Source organism: Chrysemys picta, chromosome 5, assembly GCF_011386835.1.
Source record: "Chrysemys picta bellii isolate R12L10 chromosome 5, ASM1138683v2, whole genome shotgun sequence".
Classification (NCBI taxonomy): domain Eukaryota; kingdom Metazoa; phylum Chordata; order Testudines; family Emydidae; genus Chrysemys; species Chrysemys picta.
The window spans coordinates 36,703,784-36,726,856 of NC_088795.1; the positions used below are offsets into that span (position 1 = coordinate 36,703,784).

The following is a 23,073-nucleotide window of genomic DNA, read 5'->3' on the forward strand; positions in this document are numbered from 1 at the left end:
AGGCTATTTAAAAAAAATCAAGTAACTCTGTTAAAGATTTTAAGAAAATAAACTACTCTAGACTGATTTTTATTTTCATTACTAAGAGATCGGTCTCAAATTGCAGAAAACCAGAATTTGACAGACTCACAATAATTTTTCTCCCTTCCTTTCGTACCCTCCTTGCCTAATCTTGCTGCTACTCTAATGGAAGTGTGGTCTGATCACACATGTGAGTGTTTGAGAGTAAGTGGAATAGACTGCTTTCTGACCTTCTGGGCGCATGACTTCCACTATGTCATTCTGAGGAGGAATGTTTCCTTCCTGTGGTCAGTGTATTGGACTTGGTGGAACATAGCTATTTCCTTAGATTTTGCATGAAGGCAGAAAATGCACCCGGGTAAGTTTATACTCAAACACGCGACTAAAACCTTGTGTGACAACTAAATCGAATTTAAGTGAAAGTGAAACCAACCTTCATAATACTTTAATACGCTAATACAAAGCCATGGAAAAAACATTCCCAAAATGGGGGGTTAAAAATAAAGGTCCAAATCAGAGCCTGCTCACATTTTGGACTCTTCAGATTTCGTCCATTATAGAGAGACTTGATGATTTGGATCTGACTTTTTGATTTGTGGTCATCCAGCTTATCTGAATATTGTGTGTAGTTGAAGGAAAATGTTATTCAGGCCTGGGTATGGTACTTGGGATTTGGGTACCATTATGTGCTTGGATAAGACATTTTTAATAATTTCAGATACAGATTATTTGGAGACTAAGGACCAAATTCTTTGTATTTGGCTCTAAAATGGTGGTGGGGTTTTATGGATTATATTCAACAGGGAATTAAGAAGAGAGGATAATTTACTGATATTATTAAAGTGAAGTATAAAAACATACAAACAGCAGGTGTGGCAATTAATAAAGAAGAACAGAAATGAGGATTTCATCAACCCAGAATACCATCTAGATGTAAATCCCAGTCAAGGGAGTGGTGGTGGTGATCTTAATATGAGCAGGCAAAAAGAGATTATCCAGAGGCCAGCTGGTTACTTGACTGGTTGCATGAATCCTATGGAAGCTTATGAAACCAAGTCTGGTCTCTCTAGCCACAATGGACATAAAGGAGAAAACTACATTCACCACTCCAATAACTGTGGTATCTTCCTGTACAGTTTTTAGTTTAAGATCTACCCTGTCACCAGAGTCGCAATGAAGGAACAGGTGTTGAGTTTTCAATAGTACCTACTCTTGTCTGTGTATCTACTCTAGTCTATCTCATCGGAAGAAGAAATTTATGTTAACGGTAAATGACTTTGACTCTGTGGTTGTTCAACCACACGTGTTCTCAGTCAAAAGGCAAAGTATCAAAGCTTCTGCTGGATCTTTAACACTCACGATGCTAGTAAAATTCTTTTTCATTAAAACATTTCCCTCTATGGTTGTAAGGTATGTAAGAGATTAGAAAAATGAAGAGACTAATACAACTGGGATTATCATCTAACACTCTTTCACTTGACTCCTTTCTTTGATTTTGTTATGACTAGGAAAAGAGAGAGGATTTTTCCAAGATATTTTTAGAAAGTCTCTTAAAGATCCATTCTAATGCTCTAAAGGTCTTCTAATATTCTAGTCAGTAGTGTATAAGGAGAGGGGCTGTTTGTTTTTCTTTTTCTAGGATGTTGCTGGCAGTGGTAAATGTTGCCAAATAAACTGTTTAAAAATCGATCAGCCTCTGAACTTTGTGCCTCCACCTCAAGATATCGGTGAACTATGGAGCTATAAGGGCTAAAGCTTGTTCCTCTACTCCCTATTCCTAGTTGGAATCTTAGTTCCATACCAACATTTGAGAGATTGTGCTAAATAACAATGATCTATGAAGGAAGTGAATTGGTCGTGTCTCATTTGAGGGCATCATGAATACTGTACCTTCTTGGTGCAGAGAAGGTTTATATGTTATCTTATTCAAATTCCAGTGTTATGAACTTCTCCATTATGCAATATATATTATCCAGTGTTGTTATATATATATATATACCTATCTCATAGAGTTGGAAGGGACCCTGAAAGGTCATCAAGTCCAGCCCCCTGCCTTCACTAGCAGGACCAAGTACTGATTTTGGCCCAGATCCCTAAGTAGCCCCCTCAAGGATTGAACACTCACCCCTGGGTTTAGCAGGCCAATGCTCAAACCACTGAGCTATCCCATCCTATTTAAATGTCTTAAGGAAAACAGTTGAATATTTTTCTATTTTTTAGGATTATCCAACCGTGATCACGGCTTTTATTCTTTATACCCAACTTTTTTGGTTTTTAATCCATAAACTCTTTCAAGGTTCTGCTTTCTAAAGTAATTGTGACCAGTACAATCTGGACTTGGATCCATTGATTTGAGTTTCCTTACCTGGGACCTTACATAAAATGTTTAATTTTAAGCACATGGGACTACTGACATGCTTAAAGTTAAGCTTGTTCTGCTGAAGCAGGCTCTATTGATGATGAATGATGAAACCTAACTTTATATTTTAAAACCGTATTTGGAAATCTGACATGGCACAATGTAGCAGCCTCAGTGGAGCAGAGGTGAGCTGGGGGGGGGGAGCGATTCCTCTGCCCCCTCCCCCCCCGGGTTACTTCCTGCGGCCCTCCCCGCGCACCCCACCACCGCAGCTCACCTCCGCTCAGGGCTGGCTCCCAGCTTTTTGCACCCCAAGGAAAAAAAAAAAGGAGCCAGAGTGCCGCCCCTTGTTAAGTGCCACCCCAAGCACATGCTTGGAGTGCTGGTGTCTAGAGCCGGCCCTGCATACTTCATTTCCCCTAGCTCTCTCATAGTTTCTCTGAGTCCTGCTCTCCATTCCTGGAGATGTCAGCAGGTAAGCTTCTCCACTATTCCCCTGCCATCAGTCCTCTTTGACCCCTGGCTACAGTTCTCCAGCTTAGAGCCAGCAGGAAACTCCCTCTTCTGCTGCTGCTCTTGCCTTCAGCCCTCGGCTTGGGGAGGCCAGCCACCAAACCCCCTCTTGCTCCTCTCTTGCCTTCAGCCTTCTCCCAGGAACCACAATCAATTTCTGGCAATTTTCATCTCCTTTCATTCCTGACTGAACCAGTCTGCTCCGACTCACTGGGAGTCTCCCTAACCCTTTTTTTTAGCCTCCAGGTGCTGCCTGGCCTTCTGAATTAGCCAAGTGGGAAGGAGCAGCTACTCTAGCATGTGGGAGTTGGATCTGCTTCACTTACAGAGGTCAGCCATCCCGTGAGAAGTGCTATATCCAAATTATTCTTTGCTCTCACAAGTCCTTCATTGACTTAGGAAAAGGCAGCTGGCAGTGAGTCCACTATGCCAGACTAATGAATATAGTGGGAGGACTCCTACAAATGTCTGTGGTAGCTAGAGAGCTAAGTACCACAAAGGTTTTACAGAAGACTTTTGCAACTTGGATTCAAACCAAGGTTGATTCTGATGCTTAACAAGTTTTTGCATCACTGTTGTCTGCTGCTACTGGTGACGATATTGGCCCAGATTCAGCAAAGTAATTAAGCATATGTTTAAGTCCATCTCTATTCAGCAAAGAATGTAAGCACTTAGTATAATGAACATGTTTCAATTGAAGTCAATAAGACTTAAGCAGATGCTGAAAATTAAGCACACACTTACGAGCTTTGCTGAAGTGGGGTCCTTATTGGTTTTGGAAACATGATTGGGTTAGCACAGGGGTCAGCAACGTTTGGCACGCAGCTCGCCAGGGTAAGCACCCTGGCGGGCTGGGCCAGTTTATTTACCTGCTGATGCGGCAGGTTTGGCCGATCGTGGCCCCCACTGACCGCGGTTCGCCATCTCAGGCCAATGGGGGCAGCGGGAAGTGGCGCGGGCGAGCGATGTGCTGGCCGCGGCTTCTTGCTGCCCCCATTGGCCCGGGACAGTGGAGGGCGGCGATCTGCCAAACCTGCCACATCAGCAGGTAAATAAACTGGCCCGGCCCGCCAGGGTGCTTACTCTGGTGAGCCCCGTGCCAAACGTTGCCGACCCCTGGGTTAGCATCTTTACATATCCATAGGAAGACAATCTCAAGTCATCTGGAAAGAGGAACTACTGATGGCTAAGGAAAACATAAAAGTTGTATGGTTTTGGAATACTGAAGAAGCAAAAAAGTCAAAGGTGTGAAACAATCATTATTGCTTTGACAGACAATAACAGAGTACAAGGAAACTCAAACATTAATAGCGAAGAAATGGGATTTTTTGTGTTAGAACCACAAACCATAGCAATTGAAAAGTAGTTTTCCCCTAAAATATCCCATTGGAAAGCTATTCAGAGCTCCAGAATCATGAAAAAATCTCCATGCTGAATGCATTATCTCTACCTTGTATTAACTTGTAATACCCCAGGAATTGTTAGCAAGACTTTAATTTCCCCATTAGTTATGTTTGCTGAAATAAAAATATATGTGCTGGAAGTTAGAGGAAGCTCAATGTGTCGAATACAACTTGCTGCGTACCCCTTTATCGCTTAAAAACACAAATCTCTGATGAGACCTAGTATGACTTGCTATGAAAGTGTCACTTACACACATTAAAACTACTTGGGAAAAGCTTTAAAACCTGCATGAATTAATTTATCCCCAAAAAGATGTTTGAGATAACAGCGTACGTGAAAGTTGGACCTTGTTTTATTTTCTTAGCCCCTTTTCTGCAATACCTTGCTAAGCCTATTCTCTGTCATAGCTGGTAATATTTTTTTCTTAGTGACACAATAAATCTTAAATATAATTACACACTTTATTTCTTTGTAGTTGCAACTTCTTCCTCTAGTAGAAGAGAGCTATAAGTACCTCATATACCAAATAAAGGCAACTATATTCATTCTTCCCATCTACTTAGGCGAAGCATAACTTTTGACTCCTAGCTATTCCTTAATAGGACTTCCTATGATACTCAGATTTTTATCTAAATGTATGCAAGCCAATATTAATTTGTTACAAATGAATGTAATTTTAATGACTACAAAGGTCTAACAAGAAACTATACAACACAAATGCAAATATTTTTTCTTGTATCTCTTTTCCCTGCATGCTTTTATTATAACAAACAGTGTTTTTGTAATAAGTAGCAATAGGCCTGGTACCAGAGTTTGGATGCATATGCCAATCTCTGTGATGGCTACGGTGTTCAGATGCAGGATTGTGATGTAGACCCAGATCAGTTGCTATATTGCAAAACTACCTCCACTGAAAGTTTTGTCAACTTTTTAGTCTACTTCACAACATTCCAAGATGAACTGATCTAATGGCTGCAAATGCCTAAAATACACATTAGAAGTATTCACATGTGCTCTATGTACCCAAAGGAATAGAATTCTTTTTACCAAAACCTTTTCTGATAACTGTCACCTCCAGCCTTTGTAGAGAGGTAGTAAGTATTAATGGGTCAAAGCCACTGAGATTAAAGCAATAGTTAAATTGTTCTCCAAAGAGAGATCAATCAGTTGCATGTTGATAAAGAGTCCTTGGCTTGTGCATGGACTCCCATACAGGAAAAGTTGCCTTTCCCTTTTGGTCGTCTTTTCAGTAATTCATATGATTAAGTTCGCTTGCTGATAATTAGGTTTGAGAAGATGAGATGATTGCAAAGTTTTGTTGTGCCCTTTCCTTATACATGAATGCTATTCAAAGAATTTTTAATAATGTACCTATTTGTTGATTCAGATTGCTGTTTTAGTTTAAAAAAAATTAGCTCTGAATTAACTAATTCGGTGCCTTTTATAAGGAAAAGGCATATGCCAGGATGAGTAATAAGAAGATACCTGTGCAACTTGCAAGTATGAAGAAATTTGCACAATTGGTTTGAGCACAGAAACAGTAATAAAATTACTGAGTTGTTTGAAATTGACACCTTACATGATAATTGGGCAAGTCACTTAACTACTCTGTAAAACCTATCTCAAAGGAAAGTGCGTTGGAAATGAAAAATGCTACTCCATATATAGTTAGTTTGCATATGAAAGCTGCATACTCTTAATAAAGCTTGGGAAATGACTCTTCATTGCTGATATCATTACTTCTCTTTATTCAGCCTTTTACAGACCTACCAGGGACAGATCACTGAGCCTATTTTACTGCAAGTGAAAGACTTAGCTTTGCCAGTAGCCTGCACATCAGAGAGTTTGATAATGTGCTGTGATACTCCTCTCAAAAAATGCCTTGGCATTCTGGCTCATAGCGCCATCTTAAGCTTGCTATTCACAAAGCCATGTCACTGTTCAATGGTGATGCCCTCTGGAGAGAACCAGCACTTTGAGATCAGTATAGAAGATTGTTCTGAACATCAAAGAGAAGATGCAAATGGCTAAGAAATTGTAGCTCTCAAGGCTTTGCAGCAAAGGTTTCTACATAAAAATATCTTCTTTTCGAGTCTCATTCATTTGAACATGGTGAGATAAAACCATTACTTACTATGTTGGCAAAAAACCTTCATATAAAATATGCAGTGTAAGGGTGCAGCTTCTGTGCCGTTTTATAGAGTTACACCCAATTGCATACTGTCTGGTTTTAAACAGATGGTCTCTGAAACCAGAGATTAATCAGATCAATTGGGACAAAAATTTAATGGGTTGCCCCAAGGATATGATGGTAAATTTAACACTATAGGAAGTCTGGCATAATACAAAACTAATGAGAAATGTTTTCATGTTATAAAGTGTGTGTGTGTGTGTGTGTGTGTGTGTGTATATATATATATATATAGTCTGCATCTTGTAGCTGCTTGGAAACATCAAAAAAAGACAAAAACCGGATCGTAGACCATGTGGCTTTATTATTGTGGATGGCTGAACCACATATACTGTGTTTTCCAGACATTACTTGAATATTTTAATGTGATGAACAGCCAAAGAATGAAGGGATTTTTTAATGGACTGAATTCCATATTAACAGAGTTAACAAGCCATCAGCATTGCACTATGAAAGCAGCTGGTTTACAAACACTTTGCCACTCTAAATACTGTGAGTGGTTGTAACACTGTCAAATAAAACCAGAAGCTCTTCACAATGGCAGTTTCTATGTTCCTGGACAGAAATGGTATATATCATCATGATAATACAAGGCCCAATTTCATTTGTACATTTTTAGAATTGGTAATTGATGGCATATAATAGAGACAAGTTAATAAGCATATTTTGTTGCTTACCTGTCCATCAGGATCAGAGTTCTTTATCCTTCAAGGTCATATCCAACTAAGTGGATTACATAAGATCGGATCTGTGTGTTTTAGAGTGAACACTTTAAAGGTGAACTTAAAAGAAAAGTTCTTTGAGATCTAAGATCATTAGTAGAATACATATTTAGATATAAAAGTTACTATATAAAATACATTATTTGCTTAACTGCCCATACTTCAGTTTTGAATTTCATGCTTTCCTCCTTCAGTTCACACACTATGTTTAAGGCACAGGAGTAGGTCAACAGGCTGTTCCTTCATCAATTTTCTTTGTGATTTTGGACAAGACAGTTATTCTCCCTCGTTATTTCTCATTTTCCTTGTTTGAAACACAGGCCCTAACTTGCAGGGAAATGTTTGCAAAGTGGTCTTGAGGGTGCCATATTAACTGTAAAAGATTGTAAATGTTATTTTTAAAGCAGTGAATGGAATGTAGTTCCCTGTGCTATTTTATCTGTTAGTGATGCCATTAACTGTTGCAGTACACTGTAGTTATACCAGGTAAAAAGCTATTAACTTTTATAAATATTTTGTATATAGAAAGGGAATTTTGAACCTCTTTCCCAGTCATAACATTCCAACGTGGTCCCTATAATAATACATTTTGTTTTGCAATAAAAATGGCTTAACATGGTAGACTGGATGGCTTTGGTAATGGGAAGCCTGTCACCTTGTAACTGAAAAGTGAATCCACAAAATCAATAGGATTCAGACATAAAGCTGAATTTTCATTCTCAACTCACCTAATCATGCCTAGAATTCCACTGAGTTCTAAACACAGGGTGGTCCCTCACCATATATGCTGCAATAGATAAATACAGGAAGGTGGATTGAGTAGAGAGTTTCACTTTTAACTATGACTTTCCTGGCTATAACATTTTTAGAACGTCACTTTGATAAGAAGAAGCATTTATAGAAAGCCAAGGAAGAAAATAGGAATCTGAACAGAGCATGTGAGACCCAAAAGGAAGACTTCTAACTATTAAAATACAGGATTACTTTCAACAATAGTGTATAGCTCAATTACTAGGAGTCCCTAAATTATATGTGGTTTAACAAGTGTTGCATGCAGGCAAAAATTCTGGCATTGGGACTAGTCCTGAAGCAGAGGTTGAAACCACAGCCAGTGTCAGCAATTCTTTAGCAAATATTATTTCTCTAAAGTGTGTTCCTCTTCGCCTACCTGGGTCTAATATCTTAAGAATTACAGTAGATACTAATAAAAGTACATTTGTATTTAACCAGTCATACTGGTTGCTACTATCATAGTTAAGATTAGATCAGGAGTTTCATAATACATTTATATATGTTCAGTGCTTTCGGAAAATGTCTTCATTCTGGCTGAAATTCTTCAGGTTCAGTCACAAGCAAAAAGTGACTTTAAAATAACCTATTTTTTGTTATATGGAAAGATTTGAGCAAAATCACATCAACTGTTTTTGCACTATTTGACACTGGGTGAAAAACACTCTTTCCAATTCAAGTAAATTTTAAGATTTTTTTTTAACTCATACATAACTCAAAACCAACTCAACATTGCAATATGACCCTTTTTTTGTATGAGTAAATAACAAAAGCAAAACTGTGAGCATTTTAAAAGTTGGATTTGCACATTATGGCAGTAACTTGTTAGCATCAGAGCTAACAGTGTCAGTTACACGTTATGTTAATTGGGACATCATACCTAGTGTCTATGGAGTAAGTTTTCAACATAAAAACCTTCCTCTGCAGACAGTTTAATACAGAAAAGGATTCTGAACTGAAATTTTTATGATCCTGCATAGCTTATACATTTTCCAAGAATGAATCTTTTTTCTACAAGGGCAGAAAACATCATGAAGTATTATTGGGTATTGTTTGAGAAATAGTATGTGTTCATGAAATTACTACACTGTAGTTCATATATATGGGGGCAGAGGTAAAGTTGTATTTTACATTTCTAGACTTCTGAACATGACTATTTCTGAAGCAAACAGGGCACAAAATGAGACAGTTTGTGCTCCAAAGAGCTTGCTGTCTAAAAAGAGAAACAGAAGTTGGAATAGGGGGAAACAAGAAATCAGGAAAGAAATGTGTCTTTAGTAGAGACTTGATTGAGGATAGAAAGGTGGCTTGGAAAATTGGTATGGAAGAGGGTTGACAGAAGAAACAAGGTCAATGGACATTCAAAACTGGCATCATTGTTAAATGATTAACCTTATTGTTATATTAAAGAATTTTTTTTTGTATTTTAATGAAATAATAAAGTGGAAGTCCCCAAAATATAGGGAGCAGATTTATTCAACAGGAGTACAAGGAGTGTTGCTGTTTACAGAATACACTATAACCAAAGCATTATGCACAAAACTAAAATATCTGTTAGCATTGCATTGCAAATAAAGAGGAGAATTAAACAAAACTACCCCAATTTCCCAGTATTCTAGCACCACAATCTTACTGGAAGGTCTTTTGTAGTGTCACCCTGATTTGTGATGAGCACTTGGGACATGTACCGCAGAACTGTATGGTAAACAATATTGGTTCTATCACAGTTGCTGTAAAAAATGCACATTTCTTCCAGGGGCCAATCAGACATTACAGTAACTACCTGTGATAGGGTGTATTCCCCACACTGGTCCTAAAAGGGTAAATTAGGACAGGTAGTCTACAAGGAGGCCACTAATTAGAAGCAGGCTCAGCTGGACAGGAATGGGAGGGGCCTGTATAAAGTCCAGGAGTGGAGAGCAAATGGGAAGGAGTCTACAGTCACTTCCTGAGAGGAGGGAGAGTAGGTTGGCAGACCCAAAGAGGGAGGGGAGCCAGTTGTATAGGAAGAAACTGAGGGAAACAGCAGCAAGGGCTAAGACAGTACAGGTCTTGGCTGCATGTTATAGGGTCCCTGGGCTGGAACCCCAGTGTAGAGGGTGGGCCTGGGTTCTCCTACCGGCCACTGGATAGTGACACAAGTGGCACAGGGCATTGGAGATGTCAGCGGAACAGCTGGTCTGGGAGGACTGCAATTTTCCTCGAAGGGGAGGAACTTAGTGACCTGGCCAGAGGGCCACGTCACAGACCAGAAGTTGCAGCTCGGAGAGTGAGAGAGGCTGCACACCGAGAGAAGATGATGGGTAGAGAGACCGCTGAGAAGAGTGCAGCACCTAGTAGAGCAAATTCCCAGAACAGCCAGGAGGAGGTGCTATGAGTGGTGAGGGAACCCCGTTACACTACCACTGTATTTTTTACCTCAGCAGAGACCTCTCAAGATAATATTTTAGAAGGAAAACACGTTGATGCACCAAGATTGTCAGTTTGTTACTTCCTACTGTAACATATCAGTTGAGTATTCTTTAACGGTTAAGTGCTACACAAGAAATGCAGCGCAGCATCATTCATTTTCATAACATGGGATGACATATAGCTCCCATGGTCTTGTATGTTTCATTTTGATGGCTATAACCATGCCTAATTCTTAATGGCCAAAATCTCTGATTTGCATGTGCAAATACAATTTGAGTGTGTGCAAATTAAAGTTTGGGGGCACCTAAAATTGGGTGTCCATAAATACAGGCTTCTAATATTAGGAACCCTAGATTTTGCTGGTAAATGCATATGGTGCCTAGTTTTCCTCTTTCCTAGAGATGGCCTTGATTTTTGTTGGCGGTACATTTTCTTTTGGAGAGAGTGGAAACTTGACTGTGGTCTGAGAATCTCGACCATCTCTTAGAGCTCAGAAGGATGTGCATAGGAAGGGAAAGTGCATTTGGTAACAAACAATACAATAAATTCTGTGTGTTTTTATCTTCATTTTCCCCCCAAAACAAGTCACAGTGACAGGTGGTAACATCATGTAGTCAACCAAAAGTTGAAGAATCAGCTGGATAATATTCTCAACTACTGTGCCATTGAGAGGTGTCATGAATTCAAATGAATATCTGGCCATAGGGAAACAAAATACTTCCCTAAGGATTTTTCAAGTGATGGAGAAAGTCTGCAATAACTAGAAAGCATGGTTTCACAGCACCTCAAACTACAGAAAACCCTGAGATGGATGAGTAGTAATAAGATTTTCAGAGAGTCGATCTGAATTTATGAGAATACCGGCTGGTAAATTATAGACACAGCAGCATTGGTAAAAACTTGCTTCTTTAGACCTTGACAGTTACAAGGAGGAAAAAAAAGAACTTGTCTTAAAAAACTGCAGAGTTGCAGAGCAAACTAGCACAGTAAATTACACACATTAGTACTTTGCCTTACGCGCAACCTGTTAGGTTGTCCAGGCTTTGAAATGCAGTACTGCACCTTTGAAAAGCTCATGAAAGTGGAATATTTCATTGGTATTTGTGAATCTATAATTAAGAAATACGTAACAATATACCCCATGTTCTGTATTACTATGGTGTCTAATATCAGTGTAACGGGGTGGCTCACCCTTGGACTGGAGGGCTAGGCAAGCCTGATTACAGAATGAGAGACCAGGTGACTGCAGCCTCCTACTGCTGTAGGACAATGGAGACAGCTAGGACTGAGCAGGCTCCAGTAAAGCGTCCTGGGAGTTAGGACTGTGACGCCAGCCAGACAGGGCCCACCGAAGCAGGAAAGGCCCTAGGCAGCAAGGCCTGGGAGGAGGATGAGAAACTTTTGTTTGTGTGGACTTTTGGATGAACTTGAAAACTTTATTTAATTAAGCACAACCCAAAAAATGATGGGAATGGATCAGAGAGTTCTTTGAGTTTCTTGAACAGCTCAAGAGAGGAAAGTGAGTTAGGCTGCCTGCAGCATGACCCTAAGCCACATGAGAGGTGGCTGGACCACTATAAGCAGCTTTGTTTGAATTGCTGCTTTGGATCTTTGTCCCTTGGACGTTGGTGTGAGATACATGTTTCAAATGGATTTAAATGAAGAGCATCATTGCTTGCTGCTCCTTTTCTATAACGAAAAATATATTGGCCTACACCAACAATATTCTCTGTTCTGTTTTCTGAGTGTATTGAGTATAATGCACCTGAACACTATAATGGGAGGGGAGGGTTGTTTCTGACCATGTTCAAAGACCACAAAGAGAAGAAAGGAAAAAGAAACTTGGATAATGTATTGGAAAAAAAAAACAGTCCAACCAATTAATGTAGAATTACTCTTCAGAACTCAGGGGAGCTCTTATGGTTCTTATCAGTGCAATAAATGCCAGAGATGTCCGTGATGGATAAGTCATTTGTTTTACAAAGATACTGAAACTTTATTAGACTTTAAGATTCTACTCATGCTCTTCAGTTGCTTTCCCCAATATGGAGAAGCAGATTCTGTAAGCGCTCTCAGGCCCCGCTTCCCAACGAGGCAAGTGGTGCAGGAGCCATGGGTTGGGGACTTAAGAATTTCCCCTCATTCTCCAGAAGGAGAAAATCTGGCAGCAGCAGAGTGGCTTTCACAAAAACACACTGATGATGTCTTCTAGCTTTTATTGCCATAGGGACATGGTGTTTGTCAGGGGTATGTGAGGTGAAGGCCATTCAAGGACAGAGGGAAGGGTGTTCCATTATTTCAGGGGAGGCAGCAGGGATATTATTTGCTACTTTTACAAAGAAAAACAGTGTTGTTGTTTTTTTAAAGAAATTGCTAAAAAAAGGTAAAAAATAGTCAAAGGTTAATGTCAATAAATACAATAATTTTCTATATAGAATAGGGAAAGGTAATTCAGTTTTATGTAAGAAAAATGAAAACAGAAAAATGTAAAAAACAAAACAAATAAAAGAAGATGATAAACTGTGCCTGTGACTAACAGACGTGTCTTTCAGTGGCCTGAGCAGTATGTCCCTAGCCCTCCATGGCAAAAGGGTCTGCCTGTGTGGATCCACTTGCAGGACCGGGGCCTATGTCCGTATGTTGTATCTGTTTTCCCCTCGCATCTGTTTTTTCCTTTTTATAGTGTAAGCTCTTTGAGCCAAGGAACGCGTTTGTTTTCCTGAGTGTTTAGATAGCATGAAGCCTGATCCTATTTGAGGACTTTGGGTGCTACCATAACACAAATAATTAACTAATTTGTCTTGTGTGGATTAAACCAGGTCTGCTTCCGGTAATTAACTTGCCTTTGGGTATTCTGGATCAAATTAATCCATGATGTAACTCCACTGAAGTCCACAAGATGAAGTTGACGCATTATTTCAAAGTTTTGGTTGGAATTATATGTTTATTGATATACTGGAAAACTCTTATTAAAAGAGGAAACTAATTTTGATTCTGATGGGATTCTAGAAAATCTGGTTTCCATACTTTGTTGATGGACCTAGCCAGAATTTCATCATTTCCTCCATTATAAGTGATTAAAAGTGATTCTTTCCCCTATTTAGGAGAAATGTGTTCTCATTCTGTCAAGTTACTGTGAAACCATATCAATTTCTTTCTGAGCAGATACTCTGCCCTGGCTGTTTTTTTTTAAAAAGGGAGGATGGTTTGAAAAGGAGAGGATATCAGGGATTTCATTTGAGCTCAATGGGCTTTCACATCAGTGACTTGTAAAGTGCCTGAAGTGTCGTAGGGAATGGATTGTAATCAACATATGATATGGTTCCATGGCAAATGCTGTTTCATCTGTTTGTGCATTAACAACAAGGAGTCGGGTGGCACCTTAAAGACTAACAGATTTATTTGGGCATAAGCTTTCGTGGGTAAAAACCTCACTTGACACTATAGGCAGCAGTCAGGTGCATCTGCATTATCAACCTGTACTATTGTGTTGTTCCATACATGACAGGCCAATGATAGAGAAGATGTTTAAGAACATGAGAGGGAGTGCTATGAAGAGAAGGAGAAATAATGTAGGTCCAGTGCGTGTGGCAGTGAGGAAGAGGTGAAAGGGGGAAATTAAGATTAGGCTGGAGTTATCCCCCAAACTCTCATTGAATTACAGTGGAATTTGAGAAACTTCTATTAGGTTCCTTTGAAAATCTGAGCCCTAATATTTATAGTTGAAGTACATATTTCCCAGAGAGAGAAGTTTTGGTGGTTCTTTTCAGGTCACTCAGAACCAAAAACAGTAGTGGCACACAGTTGGTGGATAGGGATTTTATCTGGCTTGCTATTGTGCAAACAAAGAAAACAAACTGCAGTTGATCCTTTTAACTATCAAACTAAAATATGTTCACTACCCTTTGACTAATGATGTCACACTATGCTTTCACAAGTATGTCACACAAGGTTTAGAAACTTTTGGTCTACTTGATCTCCCACTTGACTGACCAACCCAGTTTTTCAACTGGTACACAGAGTACACTAAGCACTTGTTCATCCTTCAAACCAAATTCAGCAGTAGTACCTGCTCCTTTTCTCTCTGCTGAAGTCTTGATATAAATCCCCTTGATATAATAAATTCTAAACATGTCTCATCCCAACCTCTTCTTTTACCATCTCTCTGTAATAAGAGCAGGTCTGTCCCAAAGAGCAGGTGTGACCCTTTAAAATATTTATATACTGCAATCAAATCTTCCCTACTCTTATTTTTTCCAAGGCTAAATATGTTCAACTCTTGAAGTTTTGCCTCATGGTGAAGACCTTTGTAAGTCCCAGGGATCTGTAGTTTTTCTCTCTATGCTTGGATCCATACATATATTTTTTTCTTCCAGTTCTGACACAGATACAAACCTAAACATTAGCACTTCTAAAAATTTAAATTTAGATTTGTAACAGACAAACCCAACACACCTATTCCAACATCTGGGCAGCTTTGACAATTGTTTAAAATCACAGCTAAGCATAAATCAAACTTTTTACTAAAAAGAAAAAATAGAAAAAAATCACCTCACCGTTTCTAAAAAATTGCTCCTCAACCAACCTCCAGCTCCTCAGAATCTCCCCTACAAAACTCAAACCTGTAGTATGACCTGAAGATCAACACATCAAGGATATTTGAGACCAAGTGGATGGGGAACAAATTCCAAAGCCAAGTGAGGCTGGCATGGCATTCTCAATGGGCATCTTTTAAACTTTTAGCACCTTTCCTGCTTTTAACTGCACCAGTATGACATGGAGAGATTCAGTCATCCAAGGAGGCAAGTACCACACCAGTTAAGGTTTTATATGTTTAAATCGGCGCTTTAAATTCCACCCAGGAACCCCAGGCAGACCTGTTAGTGCAGATCACAGAGCACTAGTCTAATATACTTATGGGATACCTTTCTTAGCAAGTGAACTGTTCTCTACCAGGTTGTTATCTGAATGGACCTAAAATATATCACTAAGTAGAATGCATCGCAGTAGTCTAGTCTTGAAGAGGCAAAGATATGAATCAAGGTAATGAGATTCATATATAACAATAAAGCTTTGCACCCTTCTAGCCAGAAACAAATGTAAAATATCACCCTACCTGTGGCTGAAAGCTGTTTTTCCAAAAATAATTGGGAGTCTAACATTAACTTTTAATATAGTTGTCTGGCTGGAAGAAAAGCAAATAAATGTTGGACATCCGTGTCCTTAATAAAAGAGCATTGATTGAATTGTGTGTCATTGCTCAGATCTTTACCACTTACACATTTTTGAAACTATGAAAGCAACTGATTGTAGCCTTGGGACTGTTAATTCCTGTAGACATGTAAAAAGTGTCAACAAACAAAAATTGACATAACCCGTAGTGAGTAAATTCCTTTCCCAAATCTCCCATTGACTTCATTAGGGCCAGTATTTCACCAAAAGTGCTTTAATTTCTGGCTTTTTCAATGTTTCTACTTCAAGACAGTTGATTTTTTTCAAGGTCAATTAAAAATTACAGTATAATTTTGCTGTGTGTGCGCACACATGTAATATAGGAGATGCTGCATTGCTCAAGATCTCCTTTGATATGGACCAATGGTTGTCAAACTTTTTTCATTTGTGGACCCCTAAAAAATTACAAATGAAGGTGTGGACCCATTTGGAAATCTTAGACATAGTCTGCAGACCTCCAGAGGTCCATGGACCACAGGTTGAAAATCACTGTTCTTTGGTAACAACAACCTTTTGCAGACGCCTTACACATAGTCTGCTGATCCCCAGGGTTCCGCTGACAATAGGTTGAAAACCATTGATATCTTTTTCAAACATGTGGCAGAGACTGCTGCTATGTCATGCTTTATGCAATGCCCGATTGGCTCATGCCTCAAGCTATAATGCGACTCCAAATTCCTATGCTACCTTTCTTCTCCACCCTGCTGTGCGTAAGAAAGATCGTCTGTTTTCTTAACATTAAAAAAGACGATGAAAGAAATTTGCTGAAAGGAATTTAGAAGGAAATCTTTTAGTCTTGGCATGAAATACAGTAGTAAAAAGAATAGGTCTGATGATATCCATCTGTTGCAGATTAAAATAGGTGGGAACCAGTGATGTAAATTGAGCTCCTATGGAGTGATAAAGAACAATGGTGGTGGAAATAAATGGATCAATGTGATTAGTATTATTAAGCTGTACAAAAGCTGGCTTTGAGTATTGTGGGGCCTTCAGGAGAATGGGCTTTACAGTCTTGCTCCTCGAACGGCGATGGGAGTACATGGAAAATGTGTTTAATGTAAGTTTGAGATATTACAGCAAAACTTTAAGTAGCAGAGCATTCTTATGCCTATTCTTCTGCATCACTATGATCCCAATAATTTCCTCCTGTGCTGGAAAAAATGTTACCAGTCAGAAACATACTAGTAGATTTTTTTAAATTTAGTCTTTCCCTTCAAATTGCATTTTCTGTTCTGCCTGCAGAAAATATAAAATAGCAAGAATTACTTTCTCTTTCTTTAGGTCCCCAAATCTTCATACATGACCATAATCATACTGATTTAACCCTGCTGCTATAGCACTCCTTTCTTCTCTCTCTGCTGACAGCTGTATTAATTGGCAATTGACTTAACTGCAAGCGCACACAGGTGCATCATTGTGTTGGTGTCTGTTGGCCAATTTGAATTCTGTGCTCTAATTAAAGACAAAGGGAGCAGGGCTAAAAGCATTTCATACTCCCTTGGGTTACTGTTGGACTTTAAATGTGACTACATGGACAAAAGCAGCATAGGAGGGGAATGATGATGGTTGCGACATTATCTTGGATATAGATACTTCATCCTCTTTGGGTCTGTGGCCCAAGGTTAAACATACCTGCAGCACTGTTTTCCTGGGAAACATGTTAGGGCTGTCTGCAGTGCCACATTTACAAACACTGTTAATCATTGTATTCTGTGTGTTCAAGCTGTTTTATTCATGCTCATCTCAGCTGATTACGGATATCTGATGGGGCCTTCTATCTTTCAAATATTTTACTCTGTGTGTGTGTGTGTGTGTCTGGGTCTGTGTGTGTGTGTGTCCGTCTGTGTCAGCCAGGCACGTTCAAATAAGAGCCCGAACTCTAGTGACATTTATCTCTCAAAATGGAAACAACAGCAGAAGAGATGATTGGTTGCTTATGACCCAGGCAAAATGTTAGTAAACTACCTTAGAGCCATCAGAGGTTCCTGGTGAAATGTTAGTAAACTATCCGATGTGGGCACATATATAGGAGGGATTCTGTGACTGGCAAATTGGTTGTACTTAGCTAGACTCTGATCCTTTACCTACTATTGTTAATTCTAACTAGCAGGATTTTTACTCTCTTCCTTCAGGCTAACTAATTTTTTACCTTTGGCAACTGTTGCAATATTTTGCTCAGTCTGAGAAGTCGATAAGTTCTTTGTGCTAATTTTGTACTGTTTAGGGTGTATGTGAATCAATGAAGGTAAAATGTATGAACAGGTGTTTTTGCACCATATTGTTACAGCTTCAGCATACAATGTGGATACCTTTGATTATATCAGTGCTGTATTCTCTTTAAAGCAGTCATTTGAATTTTGTTTTTTTCTCTCCTCTTTTCACAGTCTGACAGCAATGCGAGCTTTCTTCGAGCTGCCAGAGCTGGCAATCTGGACAAAGTAGTGGAATATCTGAAGGGTGGAATAGACATTAACACATGTAATCAGGTAAGAAAGACTGCATGGGCATGTGTTTGCTGTACACAAGTATTATATGTAACAGATAAGGACCCTGCAAATAGGAAAACCTTAAATGGTTTTATGGTTTAGATCAATTTAAGACCGTCACAGTCAAGTTCTGAGTCAGTTTGGGCTATATTTTCAGCCCTGGCCTTTGACTTGGAGCATCCACTTTTGCACAGCTGACTATGCCCACAGCACATATTTAACAGAACATCTCTATTGTAAGCAAACAAGCCTTTCTGAGCCCCTTATTCCTGGCACTACCACTATTCAAACCACACTAAAAAAGTGCTTTCTAGCTAAATAAATTAACTTTGTGTGTGGGGGGGGAAAAGAAGTTATAATTAAATGCAAACCTTGGATTCCCAGTCATGCTAGCTGGGAAGGGTTTGTTCCTGGGCAGTTCTTTCTCCTGGATGAGTGCTTTGCAGCTGGCTTACTACTTTTTTCTTCCAGCTCCTCCTCTCCTGCCTATCTATTGTGGTAACAGAGTGCAATGAGGTTCAGCTTCCCAGCCTTAACAGTCCCCTATGCAAGCTACCACTCCACTGATATTTGTCCACTAGTTATCCCAATCCTCCTCCTCACAGTTACTCATGTACTCACTCTTTTTCAGACAAATAAAAGGAACTGCTATTTTTCATATTATATGCAGTGCTGTTTAAGTCATGTCCACCCTAGGATATTAGAATCACAAAGTCTTCAGGACCTGGGGAATTCTGTGTAAGCGCAAAAGCTTGTCTCTCTCATCAGCCAAAGTTGAGATATTACCTCATTCCCACCTTTTCATATTCTCATTCCTCTAGCCAGTATTTATTTATTATTGTTGTTTATTTGTACTGCAGTAGCATCCTCATGACCCAACTGGGGATCATGACCCCGTTGCACTAGGGATTTTACATACTTAAAATGCAAAGACAGTTCCTGCCCCGAAGAGCTTGCAGTTTCAGTATGTGATGACACAATTTGGGAGAAGGGCACAAAGTAACAATGAGATGACTATAATGAGTGTAAAAAGCAACATTCACAGCACACCAAGTGCCTAGCCATTGTTAAGTGTTGTGTAGGCATTTTTACAGAGAGCTTCTCACATGCAGAAGAGAAGAAAGTGTGACTGTGTTTGTGTGAAACTTTGATTAAAGAGCAATAAAGGTTGGTATCACTAGCAGAGCCAATGAAGCGGTTGATGGCTTTAGGCGATATAAGAGATGATAGGTAGAGTGGAGATAGGCCATAAATGGTTTTAAAAGTGAAAAGAAGTAATTTATGTATGATGCAGTGGAGAAAGAGGAACCAGTGGAGGAATGCAATGTAATTGAAGCAACAGGCCAGGAAGATGATTTCTGCAGCAGAGTTTTGAATCAATTTAAGGACTGTGGGCTATAAAATTATTTTTGAGAGCTAAATAAATAAGATAGAGGAGGAGATATGAGATAGTGAATGGTAGTTTTATACGCATTAATACCAGGATTAATAACTCTTTGGGGCAGAGACTGTCTTTTTGTCTGTGTTTGTACCGAGCTTATGACTAGCCTCCTAGGTGTGACAGTAATTCAAATAAATAAATAAATAAATATTTAATTTATGTAATTATTATTATAGGTCAGGATTTTTAACAAATTTGGTATTTTGACACATATTCCAATAGAAATTAACCTAGCCACATTTCAATATATTATGTTTGTTTATTAAGTACACAGAAATAAACATAAAGATCTTCATGAATCTAATTTACTAATAAGCACCCCAGTTTGAGTCCACATTTTCTTTTTTATATCAAGTTTTTTTTATATCTTGTTTCCCTATGATGTTAATAATTACATTACTACAGTTTGTTTCTATCTTCTTTCATGTTTACTTGCCACACCTCCTGAACAATCAATGTGTTTGTACAATTCAAAGCTGTTGTATAAATACCAAAATTAAATAGATACAATAACTAAAAAATAAAGCTATATATTTCTGCTGTTAGTAAGGGGAATAGCATGTCGGTATCAAATTCTGAACTTGGCAGTGGACTTTTTTACTTTTACAGTGATTCTGCTACGTCGCTAAACCCCCTCTGTGCACATTTTGCTTTGAATTGCCTTTAAGTAAATTTTCCCTATACGGCATTTAACTCCTAGAGAGTCAGGTGGAGGATCTGTGGATGTTTTCCATAAGCAGGGTATTGAGAATCCACTCACGCAAAAGAAAGGCAATTTAAAAGTAGGTTGGGACAGCTACCAAATTAACCCATCCCTCACCAGGCCACATATGTGAAAGATGGACATTAAATCATTTTTTCTCAATTATAACAGCAGATGTCACAACTTGGGGTGCAGTCCAGACCAGTGAGCGATTGTGTCACTACTTGCCCAGCAACCCTGGGTGACTAACAGTGCTTTGCTGCTGTAGCTCACAGCCTGAGACACTTAGGCAGCCTACAGGCATGCACGTCATACTCGGTGTGTTTGTGTGCTGTGTAGCCTGTCCTGGTTCAGCAGCTCTGACCCTAGCAGCTCATCTATGGCCCTACAGCCCCACTCTGGCTTCCACCAGCCTTGGTTACAGCCAGCAAGGTGACGCCAACACACTCCCAATCCCAAATTTTCCCCAAATCATGTGCTCTGTAATGTCCAGCCCTCTTCTGGACAGTTCAGAGAAATAATAAAGCTAGTTTTTTCCTCTAAAGACAGAAAAGCACATCACAGCTTATTAACTGTGATTAACTGTGGTAAATAACCCTTCTCTGTATGGTTTATGGTAAAAAAAAAACCCCACAAATATTTTAACAGGACATAGCTTAAGTGATGCCAAATAAAATGAATAAAGTTAGAGAGGGTTACATGCAAAAGTGAAAACATGCATCTAAAAATCTAGCAAGATAAACGCTTTGTTCAAGATGGTTTCTCACCTATATTCAGTTTCCAGAGACTTCATCCCCCATCCCTGGGGTTGAAGGACCGTTCTTTCTCAACTTTCAAGACCTCTGTTTCCTTGTGTCAGACTAGTGATGGATGCCAGAGATGGCTTCTATGTTTTCTTATATCTTCCAAAGTTCTATGACTTTGTTTTAAGAGTCAGGATGCCCTCATTCTGTTTTTCCTTTCCGGTGGACTTCCCATCCCCCCTTTCTGATTTCTGTGTAAATGGGGCTTCCATTGTTTTGATTCCACCATACTGAATTTACATAGGAGACAGATAGATAACTACCTTCTCTTCTGTCTGAGAGGGAACCTGTTTCCCACTCTTTGGCCACAGATTTTAAAGCATAATATTAAGTATCCATATTTCCTCAGACAGTGATAATATATACATTTCATAATTATATCAATAACCAATGTGTCATTAGCTGTCAGAAAAGACCTCACTCTGTACACTTTTATAATACAGTTATATTGTATACAATCTGTTGATTCAATTGCTTATCACTTGAGGTTCAATGCCTCTGTTTTTATAGACCATTAAATGTTTAAAATGGATTCTTCTGAGGGTAACCCCTCAAAGTAAAGTTTATTTGGGCTTTGAGGAAGGTGACATGGAGTCTGGTAGTGAAGGATGCTTCATGCTCTTTCTTCCCCCACTTGTTAGATTAATAGCTTTGTTTACCTAATATGTAAAAATGGACCTTCATTGTCTTTGCCTGAAGGTGGGGCTGGTCAGAGCATTAAATATACATTCTGTTGTCAGTAGCAGACCTGTTTACCAACTACCCCTGACATGTCTGATTTAGTAATAATTCCAGTATATCCATAACTCCTAACACACATTGTGTACATACTTTACCCAAGAATATTAATGATCAGTGGTGATTTTAGTTTTCAAATGAGATGTCACAAGGTATGTTTTATAAAGATTACAATAATAGTTTGTAGTGTGTGAATACAGGGGTGCTTCTAGAAGGGTGGTTCTTCTCATCTATTCTGGGTTTCTAATGCATCTTTAACTTCAATGGTTGTCATGTACTGTACTTGATTGCTAGAGAGAAGGAAGCTCCTTTGATCATTTAATTCTCAAACTCTAACCTAGCATCTAAAAAATTTCAGAAAGCATCTTTTTGTAATTTTTATAGTCAGTGCTTGACCCTCATATAGTTTTATGTGGGTTCCAAAGCACTTCATAATTCCAGGGCAGTTTTAAATAGATTCAAATTAAGTAATGGGAGGTTTTACAAATATTGGTGCCACTCCTCCCTTGGGAACAATTGCTGGAAATGTGCACATGATTGTCCAACTACAAGAAAGATAAAACTCCAATTAGAAAACGTACATGCACACAGTGGGAAACGTTCTAGAGGTTCCATGCAATATATACACCTCTACCCCCATATAACGTGACCCAATATAACATGAATTCGGATATAACGCGGTAAAGCAGTGCTCCGGGGGGGGAGAGGAAGGGGGGTGGGCTGCGCACTCCGGCGGATCAAAGCAAGTTCGATATAACACGGTTTCACCTATAATGCTGTAAGATTTTTTGGCTCCCGAGGAGAGCGTTCTATCGGGGTAGAAGTGTAGATATTAGATATTCCTTTTTACTGCAGGAAAGCAGTATGATCAGCCACCCCCTTCTTCCTGGCCATCAAATATATCATCCCCCACAAAGCATCTGATTGCCATTGACCCAGAGTGCAGAAGTCTGAGGTTTCCCTGGCTGCTTCTGCATGGTATCCGGCTGTAAGCAAACACTCAGTGGATTATTTTTATCTGAAAGGCTTAAGTGTGTCCAAGCAGATTAAAATCTAGTAGCTCACAATCACCGACAGTAAACAACGTCACTAGTGCCGAATGCCAATTAGTACTGTTGCTGTTATTAGAGACTCAAATGACTGGAAAGGGACCACATTTTTTGGATCTTTTTTGCTTTTGTTTACTAAATCTACAAAGGGTTATAAATATGGAGTATATGAGAGTGGCCCATTGATCAAGTTTTAGTTGATTTAGTTTT

At 39.1% G+C, this 23,073-nt stretch overlaps 1 protein-coding gene across 50 annotated transcripts in view; it reads left to right on the forward strand.

The window, feature by feature from the left end:
- Positions 1 to 23,073, forward strand: part of ANK2 (ankyrin 2) — a 581,537-nt gene that overhangs the window by 350,268 nt on the left and 208,196 nt on the right. For all 50 annotated transcript variants that reach the window (XM_065596236.1, XM_065596239.1, XM_065596234.1 and 47 more), the window contains exon 2: positions 18,028 to 18,129. In XM_065596236.1, coding sequence (XP_065452308.1) covers positions 18,028 to 18,129 — 102 coding nt within the window. The remainder of the gene's footprint in view (positions 1 to 18,027; positions 18,130 to 23,073) is intronic.